At 41.9% G+C, this 17232-nt stretch overlaps 1 protein-coding gene across 1 annotated transcript in view; it reads left to right on the forward strand.

Annotated features, from left to right (window-relative positions):
* The first annotated feature begins 7474 nt into the window (after nucleotides 1-7474).
* LOC134331915 (protein kinase C-binding protein NELL1-like) overlaps nucleotides 7475-17232 on the forward strand; it is a 194655-nt gene continuing 184897 nt past the window's right edge. The window contains exons 1-2 of the mRNA XM_063013452.1: nucleotides 7475-7523; nucleotides 12206-12334. Coding sequence (XP_062869522.1) covers nucleotides 7475-7523; nucleotides 12206-12334 — 178 coding nt within the window. The remainder of the gene's footprint in view (nucleotides 7524-12205; nucleotides 12335-17232) is intronic.

Here is a 17232-nt window from a genome sequence, read left to right on the forward strand (position 1 = left end):
GCAACCGTTTAGGGAAGGCCCTGTAAATGAAGAAAAGCTCAGTTTAAAGAAACTCCAGTGTCCTGCACAGAGCTCTGACATCAGCCCCATTGACCAGCTTTGGAATGAACTGGAACATCAACTGAGGCTTTCTTGACCAACATCACTCCCTGGACATGCATATTTCTAGACTAATTGATCACAAATTCCCACAGACGTACTTTAAACTGTTGTGAGAAGCCTTTTCAAATTAGTCTTTTAATACCATTTGCAAGTGGCACAGTGGCTCGGTGGGTAGCACTGTCGCCTCACAGCAAGAAGGTCCTGGGTTCGATCCCAGGCGGGACGGTCCGGGTCCTTTCTGTGTGGAGTTTGCATGTTCTCCCCGTGTTTGTGTGGGTTTCCTCCGGGAGCTCCGGTTTCCTCCAACAACACGCAGTCAAGTTAATTGGAGACACTGAATTGCCCTATAGGTGTGTGTATGTGTGTGTGTGTGCCTTGTGCCCATTGAAAAGCTGGAATAGGCTCCAGCACCCCCCTGCGACCCTGATTGGATAAGCGGTTAAGACAGTGAGTGAGTAAATATCATTAGCTTTTTAATATGGGTCGTCCAACAAGCTCATCGTCAGGCGTTCAGATACTTTTGGCCATGTAATGCATTTGTGAAAAAAGTACATCTTATAATTGATTATATTTTCTTTTCTTTTTACATCAGTTAGCTGCCTTTATGCTTTTTGGCTCAATTCTAAATAAGTCTGTTATGAATCTACAGTCCACATGTCATTAATAGGGGATAAAGACTTGGAATAAATTATGATTTAGCCTCATTTAGCCATTTTTGGGTCACTATTGAGCTGAAACACCTAAAAGCATCTTAGAACTCTGCAAACTTCACAGGCTAAACCTCAGACATCCCTGACCTGCGGTATTATGATAATATCATAAACCACTAGAATAAAAGGAATGACACTGCAGTGTAGAAACACGCCACACACCATAGCTCTTCAGTTCAGCTCAAGCTGAGTATTATAAATGATAATTAATACCTTTGTTTCCAGTAGTGTGTTATATTAACAGTGTCACACAGTTCCTGAATCCAATCATTACAGGTGTAATAACACATTCCTATAAAACAAAATAGGAGGAAATATACGACTCCCCTGTGATACCTCTCACAAAATAATTTATATTTGTGTCTAATTATTTCTACAATCCATGTCACACTAAACACTATACCTCGTACTAGGAGCTAATCAGGATGTGAGGTGCTGAAAGCCAGCGCTTATTTAATCAGATCTGATTGATTGTGTGTGTGGATCTGAAATCTAAGAGCCTGGTGTTCCAGTGCCCTGAAACCAAACTCAGAACTGGGTCGCTCTCCAGTTCTGTCGGTTTATTTCTGATTTTGCGAGTTAAAATAGGAATGTAGAGTGTCTGTGAAAAGTATTCAGCCCCCAGACTCACGACTGGGTCTGTACGGTGGAGGGACAAGGGTTTTATTAAAGGGACAAATATTGGGACAAATTAAAACAGCCAATCTACCTTCTGTACTGTCAACTATTATACTCAACTGGACTTTTTATCCAAAGTGACTTACAGTACTGTGACAATTTACTGTCTAAGCAATTGAGGGTTAAGTGCTTTGCTCAAGGGCCCAACAGTAACAACCTGGCAGTTGTGGGGCTTGAACCAGTGATCTTTTGATTACTAGTCCAGTACCCAAACCATTAGACTACAAGAGCCCCTGACAGCTAATACTGTTGTCCAGTATTGATCCAGTGCCACCAGTAAACACACCAATCGGGGAAACGAGTCCATCACAGGAAATCACACACTCACTTACTCACGCCTGGGGTTAGAGTTTGGGTTACCCAGCCACCAACAAGCAAATTTTTAACAGGGAGAACTGGTGTACATTGGATTAAACCTATGTAGTGACATGGTTCAAACCCAGATCCCCAGGTGGCACAGTTACTCTACCAGCAGTGCCAAGAGCTTTGATAGAAAACTAAGCTTATTTGATCTGCCACAAAGCTCTAACCGGGAAAGAAGTTCAAGCACATGGACCCCTAGCAAAACAACTTTGATGTCCACGGGTCCTGATTTTAACTTCATATTCCACCCACCTCTAGCCCACAGAAACAGTTTGCGATAATAACAGGGTGTAGAAAGGTGCCATACTGGCAGTATTAGCTGTCAGAGGGTGGCTTATCCACATACCACACAAGCACAGTAAAAGCTCTAATCAATAATGCTGTAAACATATGCTAAACTACTTCTGAGATCTGAGGATCCAGGGTTCGAATCTCTGATGTGTGCCATTGGGAGGTGCACTTGTCAGTCCGCTCTCAGTACAGGTCCCAAGACCAGAGAAATTAAAGCTTTTGGTGTTAAAACTGGCATGTGCCAAGACAAGGAATGATCCGCTGTGGCGACAGTTCACCTCAATAGTGGATGCACCTGTGGTTACGGTGGGTGATGTGTTATTTTATCTCTTTGTGTTTGATTCAGTCTGTTCTACAGTCATAGAGGACAAAATAAATCACTTGTAGGTGAAGTGACAAACTCAAGTTAAACCATTGATCCCTGCGGGTGTCGTTATAACCCGGTCGTGGTGTGAAGCTGCGGGCTTCGACCTTGGTGGAAGAAAAAACGTCCTCGGAGCTCATTTCTCTCACTCTGGTGTCGCTGGCAGCTACTGATGAGAAGACAAATAATGAAAAATAAGATATATACCCTGACAGAGTGGCCTGCACTTAATACTGCATTCATAACAATACAGAAATACACTATATGCCCAAAAGTATTTGGACACCTGATCATGAGCTTGTCGGATATCTCATTTCAAAAAGTCATGCTATTAAAACAGAGCGACTGCTGTGTGATCTTATCAGTTAGAACAACAGCCGCTCTTCTGAGAAGGTTTCTTACAGGACTTTGTAGTATGTCTGTGGGAATTTGTGCCTGTTTAGTCAAAAGATAACAGCATTTGTATTTGGCCGTTCCGTTAATACAAAAGCAGTTGAGTGAGGCCTCTGGAGTTTCTTTAAATCGAGCTGTTCTTCATGTCTTTATTGAGCTTGATTGATGCTGCAAAGTTGGAAGCATATAAATTATAATTTTACTGTATTTATATAACTTAATATATAACTTTTTATAAATATAAAAAAAAAAATATATATAACTATATAATGATTTATTACACCTATGAGATGTGTTTCCACTGCTTCATAATCCGGAAGTGGTGTGCTTTATACCACTAAAGATTCAGTGCATAGAAAATCTAGGCATATTTTCAGCTACTTGGCTACAAAATCTGATTTAAAGAGCTTCTTACAACACCTGATGTTTTCCATGAATATTTAAGACCTGTATAGTGTAGCCAGACCACTTATGGAATTGTTCAGATCAATACTGGTGAAAGCAGGATCTGGTAAAAAAAAAAGGTTCTTTGGATGTTTACTTTTATTTAAAGCTAATTACAGTGCAAGCAGTTGATAAAGGATGAGGACCTTGCTCAAGGGTCTAACGGTGGCAACTCGGTGATGGGGCTGGAACAAGCAACCTTCTTATTCCTAGTCCAGTACACTTCTTGTTTGACTTTCATGTTCCTTTCAATCACCAGATCCAAATCAGAAAGTTTTTACTTGCCAAGTACAGGATATACACAGAGCAGTTGTGGCCTACTGGATAGGGTACTGGACTAGTAATCAAAAGGTCACTACTGCCAGGTTGCCACTGTTTAGTCCTTGAGCAAGGCCCCTAACCCTCTATTGCTTTGACAATATACTGTCACAGTACTCTAAGTCACTTTAGATAAAAGCGTCTCCTAAATGCCGAAAATGAAAATATACAAGGAATAGTTTTGGTGTGGTGACTGTAAAGTACCGAAGATCTCCACCATCTCCACCTCTAACTTCAACTGGAAGATTTTCTACTCAAAGAAGCCTCGACAGCTTATCATAAACCATTCATAACCTGCACAGGAGCACTCATGTTCTGTTCCTAGACTCAGAGATGATGGGGACAGGTCCCTGAAGAACCTGCACCGGGGGGTAAGTGTGATTATAAAAGCTCTTCAAGGTCCCAGAGGTGATGCACTCACACCTGATGGATAGATGGAGACACCACGAGTTAGAGAAGGTGAACGGGGACGCGAGGACGACTGCCTTAACAGTCCTGATGTCTTTTAGTATATGGCTGTAACTGCATTATTAACAGGACACGTTCATGAGTGTGCACCCTCAGTTCTGTCGCACTAGGTAATTATATAGGGCTTTTTATAATCATAGAGGGTTGTCTCATAGGATTCGCCCTGTAGAATAACATTAATCACGCTGCCGTCATCTCTAATTTGTGCCTATTGTCACGTCGTCCAGGCAACATGCCTCATCAGCGCGTCGGAACCTGAAAAATTAAAAACAAAATTAAGAAAGAATAAAAGGGAAAAAAAAGCATTAAAAGATGAAGTCAAAAAGTGTTCAACAGTGAGAAAAGCCAAACTATAAACATCTCAGTTCTTTACTGTTAGACCTTTCTTTTTATGCAAAACAAAAGTCCCACTAACGCCGCTAATTGAAGGTTTCAGCGCATTTTGATGAAATGTGACACCAGTACAGAAGTGGGTGTTTGTTTTTTTTGCTGGTATTTGGCCTCCGGTTCAATTTAAATGGAATATGATCCAGCTGTGTTATGACAGCTGGGTGTAAAACTCTCCATATATAGATTATACGTGTGTGTTCGTGTATGTGTGTGTTATACACTGTTGTCTGTTGCCTCGTGTTGCTCTGTGATACCGAAGATTTGATATTTCATAACACGCGACATGAAATACGTGCACATTAGAGAACAGCAGGCGTTCGAAGCTAATCAGTCTGTTATCATGCTGCTAAAAACACTTGGCTTGCTCCAGCTGGTTAAATGGTTGATCAGAATGTTAGCTTTTGATCTGATCATGCTTTGTTTTTATTTCGGGTTAATTGTTTAGCTGTCTGCAAGCTCATGACAGTCAACAAAGCTGCTCTTTGCTGGTTTTTTTGCTTTATTGCTTAGCTGGTCTACATTTATAGCATTGCTTGCAAAACCACTGGCTGACCAGCATGATCAGCTTTGCTGAAATTGCTGAAATCATAACCAGCTTGACTAATGTGGACAACCGGCTCAGCCAGCTAAACCACTGGCCATCTAGCATGATCAGCCTGGCCATTGTGCCCAACCAGCATGACCAGATTGAATACGGAATTAAAATAATATAACTACTTGACTAGGCGGCACGGTGGCTCGGTGGGTAGCACTGTCGCCTCACAGCAAGAAGGTCCTGGGTTTGATTTCCAGGTGGAGCAGTTTGAGTCCTTTCTTTGTGGAGTTTGCATGTTCTCCCTGTGTCTGCGTGGGTTTCCTCCGGGAGCTCCGGTTTCCTCCCACAGTCCAAAAACATGCAGTCAGGTTAGTTGGAGACACTGAATTGCCCTATAGGTGAATGTGTGTGTGTGTGTGTGTGTGTGTGTGTATGTGTGTCTGCCCTACGATGGACTGGTGCCCACATCCAGGGTGTTACTGTGTGCCTTGCGCCCATTGAAAAGCTGGGATAGGCTCCAGCAACCCCCCGCAACCCTGATTGGATAAGCGGTTAAGACAGTGATTAAGTGAGTGAGTAACTCCTTGACTAGGATGGATGACCATTATAGCCAGCTTTATAAAGAACAACAGCATTTATAACCAGCTAGACCAATGTGGCTGGTTATTATAACTAACTAAAGCAAGCTGGTCAACTAGCATAAGCAGCCTGGCCAACGGAAATGGTAGAAATACATAAACTGTGCATTATAACTAAGTAAACAAAATTGGCAATTAATTATTATTAGGTCCTTAATAACCTTATTAACCCCCTTTAATCCCTTAAATGTGCTGGACCGGGGTCATTTAGTCATTTCAGGTAGTTGGGCCCTTAATGATAGTTATTTTAAACCTTATTTTAAGGTTTTACGTTGTTGTTTAAGTGTTAACCCATTTTCCAATGAGAACAAATGAAATGTAACTGGCACTGGTACTGGAAATGGTAATTTTTGCTTGTAATTATTTAAAACACATCATAATTATATTATCATCTGGGAAATGTGCTGTATCTCCACCCTGAGTGTGCTATTAACAAAACAAAATCCATCCAGATAAGAAGATAAAGTGATTATAGTTAATGTTTGGTGGAATATGTAAGAAAAAGTCTGTTTATTTACATGCAGCTAAGCTAAGCGTGAATTTAATTTTGTGAAGCAAACTGTCACGCAATTAGTAAAACATTTTGAGGAAAACCTTGAGGCATGAAGTGAGAAACTTACTGAGAATTTTTATGATGATAAACATCAGTCTGCTGTACCTGTGACTTTAGGTGAATTTATGTGACAATTCAGGTTTAGGAAAGCAGAGTAGATTCGGTTTATACAGTACATATGTACGTACACTGATCAGCCATAACATTAAAACAACCTCCTTGTTTCTACACTCACTGTCCATTTTATCAGCTCCACTTATCATATAGAAGCACTTTGTAGTTCTACAATTACTGACTGTAGTCTATCTGTTTCTTTGCATGCTTTGTTAGCCCCCTTTCATGCTGTTCTTCAATGGTCAGGACCCCCACAGGACCACCACAGAGCAGTTATTATTTAGGTGGTGGATCATTCTCAGCACTGCAGTGACACTGACATGGTGGTGGTGTGTTAGTGTGTGTTGTGCTGGTATGAGTGGATCAGACACAGCAGCGCTGCTGGAGTTTTTAAACACCTCACTGTGATGGCTAGACGACTAGGTCAGAGCATCTCCAAAACTGCAGCTCTTGTGGGGTGTGTCCCGGTCTGCAGTGGTCAGTATCTATCAAAAGTGGTCCAAGGAAGGAACAGTGGTAAACCGGCGACAGGGTCATGGGCGGCCAAGGCTCATTGATGCACATGAGGAGCTAGAATGGTCCGTGTGGTCCGATCCAACATACGAGCTACTGTAGCTCAAACTGAAGTGAAGTTAATGCTGGTTCTGATAGAAAGGTGTCAGAATACACAGAGCATCACAGTTGCAGGGCTGTTTTGGCAGCGAAAGGGGGACCAACACAATATTAAGAAGGCGGTCATAATGTTATGCTTGATCGGTGTATTTACAGTACTGCATTGAAAATAAATGGAAGTCAGGGTCCAGAAACAATGGATTCGAACATAGTGATGACCACAGAGTGGACCTGAGTCTGGGAATCGCTGGACGTCAAAGCGTCAGATTTTATCCAGCCGTTTATTAAAAACAATTCAAATCCCTCCTCTGTATTTCTATTGGTCGATGGTTGCCGCTCACATCCAATCAGAATGCGCTGTGCCCTGAAAGGCGGTTTGGCTGAGTACGAGTCCCGCGAGCTCGGCAGCTCGCGCTCACTCCCTCAGTCTCTCCCCGGCTCGAGCTGCTGGTCGGCTTTCTGCGTTTATAACCGTCCTGAGGAGGATTAAATCTCTTCAAAATGTCGATTATATTCGCTCTTTTCCCGCTTTTAATAATCATTAGTACAGGTAAGATGAGTTTATTGTCTTATGAAACGTTTCAGACCGTGTTAATGTGTTTTTAGATGAATTGATGAATTGAATGTGAGGGATCGGGAGGCTGCGCGTTCCTCTCAGAACATCAAGTCTTGTCGTCTATTCAGAATCATTACTTAGCCTTTATAATGCTTAGAATTATTTCCAATTGTGGTCTTAATTATTCAAAAACAGTGTATTTTAGCCTAATGTACTCTGATGTAATTCTTTCTGAGCTATATATAGTACTGTATTGTGTCCAGGTGCCATCAGTTTGTCTGAGGTAAATAAAGGATTTAAAATGAAATAAAAACATAACATTTATTTATATAAGTGTGTAATAAAGCCACATCTGAGGTCGATTAATCTCATTATAAATTATTCCAATTTAGAGAGCTGAATTAAGGTGTAAACTAATAAAACTGCGCATGTTTATTGGAGAGAGGGGTTTACTCTAATCTAAAGTCGCAAGAAAAAGTTTGTGAACCCTTTAAAAATCAAAATGTATTCATTAATTCTCATAAAATATGCCATGTTTTTTTTATACATGTAATAGTAATACATCTCACACACTCAACACTTGACATTGGGGGTCAGTAATGTGTTTTCAGCAGGGCTGATTATGATGTAGATCTTTGGTAATAACAAATGTCAATATTCAATATTTACATCCCCTTATGGTTGAAGTTTAGGCCTATATGTTAAAATTCTTTACATTAATACAGCATGTACTGTATGAACTTGTGTATCCTAATAAATGAAAGGACCAACATAACAAGTGCAGATGATTCCAGCCAGGTTGCACTGCATCATATCATTATGCACTTGACATCCCCTATTGTGCTCTGGATCCTCTATAAAGATCTTAACCAGCACCACTTCATCTCCACTCTGCGTGAAGATGGCAATTGAAAGCGGTCTAAGTGAGTTTTAAGGAGGGTTTAGTGTTGGGACAGGTATGAAAGCGAGCTCAGGTCACAAAGATTGCTGAACTGGCTTGTGTTTTATGAGTGATGGATCAACAGAATAGTAGAATCTGAATGTGCTGGGGTGCTCGTATACTTTATGGGCATTTTGTTGGCACCGTTGGGATCCATTCCAGTAAATCTGTACACGTTTTATACTTGAGATGCACTAATTAGGAATATCCATGCTTACAATGCCAGTAGCAACATCGACAGATATTTATTCGGCATTTAGCAGACGCGTTTATCCAAAGCGACTTACAGTACTGTGACACTATACAATCTGAGCAATTCAGGGTTAAGGGCCTTGCTTAAGGGCCCAACAGCGGCAACCTGACAGTGGTGGGCAACCTTTTGATTACGGGTCCAGTACCTTAACCACTAGGCTACAGCTGCTGACAGCATTTGTTCTGTACACTGGCTAGACTGGCTTTTAAAATTCTCAGATAAACTCCTCACTTGTCTATGTAAATGTAATAGAGTTGCCTTAAAATGCCCTAAAAATGGTATACAGAATAAAAACACACTTAATATACGTACATCTGCTTTAAGTGCATGTACTGCGTTTGCCCCTTATTTGCATATAATATGCATCTGACACTCCCAGTCTGCATTCATTTACACAAAAACTCTCTTATTCATGCAGACGTAGTAAAAAAGTATTCTGGCTGTGTTCACCAAAGATGAAAGGACAATGAAAGTAATTAGTTTAATCAAAGAGAAAATTTCACCAAAGCAGAGAGAGAAAGATTTGTTTTGGTAGTCATAGCAAGAAAAGTTAAATCCTGGAATAAAATCATCAACTGTCCAAGCATTTTTAACAGAGAAAAGCCCACAAGGTCCAAACACTCCAGGCATAACATTATGAGCACTGACGGGTGAAGTGAATAACACTGATCATCTCGTCATCACGGCACCTGTTAGTGGGGGGATATATCAGGCAGTGAGTGAACATTTTATCCTGAAGGTTGATGTTAGAAGCAGGAAAAATGGGCGAGCGTGAGGATCTGAGGGCCACATTGTGATGGCTAGACGACTGGGTCAGAGCATCTCCAAAACTGCAGCTCTTGTGGGGTGTGTCCCGGTCTGCAGTGGTCAGTATCTATCAAAAGTGGTCCAAGGAAGGAACAGTGGTAAACCGGCGACAGGGTCATGGGCGGCCAAGGCTCACTGATGCGCGTGGGGGGCGAAGGCTGACAGACGAGCTACTGTAGCCCAACTGCTAAATAAGTTCATGCTGGTTCTGATAGAAAGGTGTCAGAATACACAGTGCAGCGCAGTTTGTTGCGTATGACGCAGCAAAAGGGGGCCAACACAATATTAGGAAGGTGGTCATAATGTTATGATCGGTGTAAGTCATTGTATTTAGCATTTGTGTAGCTCTTAACGTTCAGACGTACTTGTTTTCAATCAATTTAGCTTGAACAAAGTTGCGAAGTTGCTAGTACAGTGTATCACAAAAGTGAGTACACCCCTTACATTTCTGCAAATATTTCATTATATCTTTTCATGGGACAACACTATAGACATGAAACTTGGATATAACTTAGAGTAGTCAGTGTACAGCTTGTATAGCAGTGTAGATTTACTGTCTTCTGAAAATAACTCAACACACAGCCATTAATGTCTAAATAGCTGGCAACATAAGTGAGTACACCCCACAGTGAACATGTCCAAATTGTGCCCAAATGTGTCGTTGTCCCTCCCTGGTGTCATGTGTCAAGGTCCCAGGTGTAAATGGGGAGCAGGGCTGTTAAATTTGGTGTTTTGGGTACAATTCTCTCATACTGGCCACTGGATATTCAACATGGCACCTCATGGCAAAGAACTCTCTGAGGATGTGAGAAATAGAATTGTTGCTCTCCACAAAGATGGCCTGGGCTATAAGAAGATTGCTAACACCCTGAAACTGAGCTACAGCATGGTGGCCAAGGTCATACAGCGGTTTTCCAGGACAGGTTCCACTCGGAACAGGCTTCGCCAGGGTCGACCAAAGAAGTTGAGTCCACGTGTTCGGCGTCATATCCAGAGGTTGGCTTTAAAAAATAGACACATGAGTGCTGCCAGCATTGCTGCAGAGGTTGAAGACGTGGGAGGTCAGCCTGTCAGTGCTCAGACCATACGCCGCACACTGCATCAACTCGGTCTGCATGGTCGTCATCCCAGAAGGAAGCTGACGCACAAGAAAGCCAGCAAACAGTTTGCTGAAGACAAGCAGTCCAAGAACATGGATTACGGGAATGCCCTGTGGTCTGACGAGACCAAGATAAACTTGTTTGGCTCAGATGGTGTCCAGCATGTGTGGCGGCGCCCTGGTGAGAAGTACCAAGACAACTGTATCTTGCCTACAGTCAAGCATGGTGGTGGTAGCATCATGGTCTTGGGCCGCATGAGTGTTGCTGGCACTGGGGAGCTGCAGTTCATTGAGGGAAACATGAATTCCAACATGTACTGTGACATTCTGAAACAGAGCATGATCCCCTCCCTTCGAAAACTGGGTCTCATGGCAGTTTTCCAACAGGATAACGACCCCAAACACAACCTCCAAGATGACAACTGCCTTGCTGAGGAAGCTGAAGGTAAAGGTGATGGACTAAACCCAATTGAGCACCTGTGGCGCATCCTCAAGTGGAACGTGGAGGAGTTCAAGGTGTCTAACATCCACCAGCTCTGTGATGTCATCATGGAGGAGTGGAAGAGGATTCCAGTAGCAACCTGTGCAGCTTTGGTGAATTCCATGCCCAGGAGGGTTAAGGCAGTGCTAATAATGGTGGTCACACAAAATATTGACACTTTGGGCACAATTTGGACATGTTCACTGTGGGGTGTACTCACTTATGTTGCCAGCCATTTAGACATTAATGGCTGTGTGTTGAGTTATTTTCAGAAGACAGTAAATCTACACTGCTATACAAGCTGTACACTGACTACTCTAAGTTATATCCAAGTTTCATGTCTATAGTGTTGTCCCATGAAAAGATATAATAAAATATTTGCAGAAATGTGAGGGGTGTACTCACTTTTGTGATACACTGTATTTCCTGGCTGGTACTCAGATTGTAACAAAACACAATCACAAGCGTGTTTTCTGTACACACAAATATAGTTTTTTATTCATTCTTTTAATCATTTTCTATGACCAGTGCCCCTAGGTGTGAACGAGTACGTTCTGAAATGAATAGGTGCCCTGTGCGGGATGCATTCATTTCTTGCTTTCCTGCTCAGAACGTTATGTAATCATTATTATTAGAATTAGTATTGGTATTTGCTATGTAAATAAATGCTCTTGCATTATTTAAAATAACGATATTGGAAATGCTGTTTGAGTTTGAGCCTACAGACAGACGCTAATGCTGAAACTGGAAAATAAGACCAGTGTGTCCAGTTCAGGCAGCTCCGTCGAATGTGGGTCATTGTGTTTGAATGTTATTACAGTTTTGATGAAGAAATCCAGTTCGTTCTGGTTCACAAACGTATTCTTGCAATTTTAATCACCTACAGATCACCTGAAGGGCAGGTGTCGTGTAGCAGATAAGGTACTGGACGATAAATAAGAGAATTGCCGCTGTTGGGCCCCTGGCAAGGTCCTTAACCCTGAATTGCTCAGATTATAATCAGTCATCACTGTAAATTGCTTCGGATAAAAGTTTCAGCTTAATGTGAATTTTAATTGTGTTTAACAGACATCTCTCTCACTTTTTCTCTCTTCAGTTGTCGTGTTTGGATTAGATCCGGATGTACAGATTGATATCATTAAGGATTTGGATTTGGCCAACGCCACATATGGATTAAGCCAAACCGCAGGGCTTCACAATGGCAGCAGAGCCGTCTTGCTCCGAGGTAAGAAGCTGTTCCTTTTTGAGCCTGGAGAGATCGATGCTTTGCTGCAGATCGGCACAAATTGAGCCCTATTGAGATAATCTGAGAAAAAAGCAGAACCCTACCTCTGACTCTGAATCCTATTTTGCGCTCTAAAAATAACACCGGCACTAATAATAACATGCTCATTAGCCTTTGCTGTTGTTGTGCTGCTGCCCCACGATGCTGTTATGAGTTGACTTTGCGATGAATAATGCTGTAATGTTCATTAGTAGAATAATTGCATTCCCTGTATCTCAGGATGACAGACTGCAACAATACTGCAGCTTTACCGTGTTATGTTAATTGCAGCTTTTTCGTTTCGCAATGAACAAATATTTTGTTCATCTGTGTTGGTGTTGGTATGAATTATACAGTAAAATTCCCATCCCTAATATTGTTTATTGCTGTAGCATGAATTTAGGATGCTGTGTCTGCTTATAACGTGCTAATAAACACATTGATCTTTGTGTGCTTCTGGTTCAGAGAGGGTTTTTCTTCTGTATAAAACTGCCTCTCATTGACTGACTATGAGATATCTGACGGTTGTGCAACTGGTAGCACAAAGCAGACTAGACTAACACCCCCGTCCCAAAAAATGCGAAGAGGAAAAGACAATGCATTTCTATTCATCCTATTATAATTCCATCATGCACTTCTGACAGTGTGTCATCTTGCAGTCTTTTGAAGCAGTTGTTGCATGTCCTTCATTTTAGTTTGATTTTCCCCCTAGTTCTCGCTTTTTTCCACTGCTGCAGACGCCTGTTCTAACCGAGGAGACTTCTCTGAAACGCGTGCAGTCCAACCGCTTCTTTTTACCCGCCAGAGATTGCTCGGCCAGTCTGGTGCAGGCGCCTCAGCCGGCCATCAGAGGCTGGAATTAAACCAGCAATGAGGAGCCTGTTCGACCGTTCGACAGCCATTCACAGCGTGTCTGTGTGTGTGCCCGAATGGTCGATAGCACCGCTGAGACTCTTTTTGCGTGACTTATGTTGCATTTGTTTCAAGCTGAAAGTACGGTGTGTGTGTTCTTATGTGACAAAACCTGTGACTGAATTTGATCAGAAGCTTAAAACTTGATATTGGAACGTGAAAAATGTTGTTTATATTGATAAATGGAGTTTTCTCACCCTGCGCTCTGACCCCAGCTTCCAAACGAGCTTGGGAATATCAAAAGTTCGGACACACCTCCTCTTCAGTGGTTTTTCTTGATTATTTTTATTTTCTACATTGTAGATCAATACTGAAGACGTCCAAACTATGAAGGAACACGTATGGAATTATGTAGTGAGCAAAAAAATGTTAAACAAACCAGAATATGTTTTATATTTTACCAATTCTACCTCTGCACGGCACAACTGATGCTCTCAAACACGTTAAAAAAGCAAGAAATTCCAGAAATTAACTCTAGACGAGGCACAAACGTTAATTGAAAACCGTTCCAGGTGGCACCTCATGAAGCTGATTGAGAAAATGCCAAAAAGTGTGCAAAGCTGTCATCAAAGCAAAAGATGGCTACTTTAAAGAATATAAAATATAAAACATATTCTGGTTTGTTTAACACTTTTTTGTTTACTACATAATTCCATATGTGTTCCTTCATAGTTTGGACGTCTTCAGTATTAATCTACAATGTTGAAAATAAAAAAAAAATCAAGAAAAACCACAGGAATGAGAAAGTGTGTCCAAACTTTTGACTGGTACTGTATGTATATATATATATATATATATGTGTGTGTGACAAATAGAGTTCCACCTGCCCTAGATTATTTTTATTATTATTAATATTGCTATACTGGATAGACCCACCTGTTTTAGTGGCTACGTAATTACAGGGGTGGTGGCTAAGTGTTTAGCACTGTCACCTCACAGCAAGAAGGTCCTGGGTTGGATCTCCAGGTGGAGCGGTCCAGGTCCTTTCTGTGTGGAGTTTGCGTGTTCTCCCCGTGTCCACGTGGGTTTCCTCCGGGGCCTCCGGTTTCCTCCCACAGTCCAAAGACGTGCAAGTGAGGTGAATTGTGAACTGATGAATCCTGTGTAATGAGTAACTACTGTTTCCTGAAATGAATGTAACCAGTGTAAAGTGTAAAACATGACGTTAAAATCCTAATAAACAAACAAACAAACAAACATAATTACAGCCCTCTTTCTGGATAAATCTTCAAGAAATGCGCCTGCTGTAGGATATTTTTCTAAATCACTTAGTCATAACTGGATGTCAGTATTTCTCAAAGGATTTAATGTGTGCACATGCCTTCATTTTGTTTGTCATGATGTCTAATAGCAATTAGTTTCATTTGCTTGAAACCTTTGAGTGAAGCCAAGATTAGAGGAAATAATGACTGTTTACTGTTCTGTTCAACACACAGAGCTCTGAAAACGCACATATTGTAATAATTAATTATGTTTGGTGTGGTCTTAAAACGATTTTGTAGACAAAACCCCAGAGCACTGCGAATGCAAAATGAAAATTGTGGCGTAGAAAAAAAAATCCTCCTGAAAATGGGTTTTTAATGATCTGCCAGACCTTGGTATTTGAGCTTATTTGTTGTGGTGAAACATGAAGAAGAGTTCGCACGGTTGCAAAATGATCACACCATCTGCAGGGTGAAAATATCTGATTATCTTATCACTCCTAATTGTTCTCCAACAGCATCTGTTCCTGAATATTTACTGAGAATGTTTTTGCTGCTGAATGAATCATGTGTGTTCGGTTTTCGCTGTAGAGTTTCTGGTTGTGTTTGTACTTGTCAGCTTTAGAACGAACCCTGGTGCGATTGCTCTGTTAGTGCGCTTCATTACAGTGTGAACGCTCCTTTTTGAACTCTGGTGCACCAGATCAATGGAACGAGACAAAACAAATTCCAAAACTGAACATTTAAGGGCAGAAGAAAACAAGAGGACAAGATTATATGCAGATAAACCCTCTTAAGATGCACCCATAACAAGACGAGTCTAATGCCTGGTTCACGCTACACGATTTGTGCCCTGATTTTCGCTCCCCGACTGGTCGGCGCTAGATTTGCCGGCTCGGGAGCAACTCGGCGTTCGCTCGGTGATCGAAACTCAACAACTACTCAACAACTCGATCCGAGCAGCTCGCCAAGCTTGTCGAATATCTGGAACTGAGTTGCCCGACTGGCAATGAGTGCTATGCCGAACAGCCAATGAGAACGCAAGATACGGGGTGATGGGAAACACAGGGGAGGAGTGTATATCAGAATACATCAGCACATACACAAGTTTTAAAGTATTTCCGACCTTATCGTTCTCTACAGAACACCCACGCTGCACTGCAAACAATATTTATTAACCTTCCAACTCACTATAGAACGATCCCTACTGTTCCTATTTATCCTCCTTGTTTTATGCTGCACATCAGCGCACAACTTTGATCTCTCGCTACTTGTTGACGTGCATTTTTGGACGTGGTGTCATTAAACCCCTCGTCACTTCTCACGTTTGTTTTCGTGACAGAACGTAGTTTGTGAGACCAGAGAAGCTCACCTGCGATTCCAGTTGGTGATAGACGGTGTAGTGTGTGACCCCCTATCACCGATCAGTCGTGTAGCGTGAAATACACACCGACTCGAAAGACTCCCGATTACAAGAGATCCAGTCGTGCAGTGTGAACTGTACAGCGACCGGACGACCTGGAACGTCGTGTAGTGTGAACTTGGCATAACACGAATATCACTGCACTCACACACGACTGCACTCATTTGAATCACATAGGGATCAGTATTGCACATGGAGAGTCATGCACCGATCTCCACTATCATATGTATGTGCGCAGGCGCCATTGACCAGCCAGCAGAGGTCGTAATTGTAGCAGCAATGAGGAATCCCTCATTTGACCTGCTCTCCCTCAGACATAGCCAATCATTTACATTCTTGGTATTTAGCAGATGCTTTTATCCAAAACGTCTAAGCAATTCAGGGTTAAGGCACTTGCTCAAAGGACTAACAGTGGCAACCTGGCAGTGGTGGGGCTTGAACCAGCAACTTTCTTATCTACTAGTCCAGGACCTTAACCGCTAGGCTACAACTGCCCTACAAGCTGGTAGTGTGTCATTATACCTCATTCATGCACATTTACATTTGCATTTAGCGGCCGATTTTATCCAAAATGATTTACAGTCATGACTAAACACAATTTGCGCACTTGAAGGTTAAGGGCCTCGCTCATGGGTACAACAGTGACAACATGTCAGTACTGGTGCTTGGACCTGAAACCTTCTGATTACTAGTTCAGTGTTTTAACCACTGAGCCACAAACATGTCAGTGTGTGCAGAGCAGAGCTTCAGACTCGAGTGCTTAAAAATCTCAGCACAAGTGGGTTCGTGTGTTTTACCACTGTGCCACCCGAGCACCTTGGCAATCTGTGTTTTGACCTCGGGCAGGTGTACTGGCAAAGATTACTTGTCTAACTCCTGGTAAACACTGTTTGAATGACACACTTTTGGTCCTGTATCCCACTCTCGACTATACATGGCAGTGGTAGCTTAGTGGTTAAGGTACCATATGGACTAGTGATCAGAAGGTGGCAGGTTTACGCCACACCACTGCCAAGTTGCCACTGTTGGGCCCGTAACCCTTGTTTGCATTGTATTCAGTCTGCTAAAAGCTGTAAATATGTTTTGATCCCGTTGTTTCATGTTGGGAAAATTGACATTCAGCAGATGCTTTCATTCAAAGTGACAGAATAATTTAATGTATTAAAATGCAAGCAATTAAGGGATAAGAGCCTTAATTAGGTGACCAGCACTGGCAACGTAGCAGCGGTGGGGTGTGAATCAAAGCTAAAACCTATCTGACGCTTTTTTTAAAAGCATTTGAGCAAATTTAAACGAGTAAACATGAGTTTCACCTTGATTCA

Source organism: Trichomycterus rosablanca, chromosome 17, assembly GCF_030014385.1.
Source record: "Trichomycterus rosablanca isolate fTriRos1 chromosome 17, fTriRos1.hap1, whole genome shotgun sequence".
NCBI lineage: Eukaryota > Metazoa > Chordata > Actinopteri > Siluriformes > Trichomycteridae > Trichomycterus > Trichomycterus rosablanca.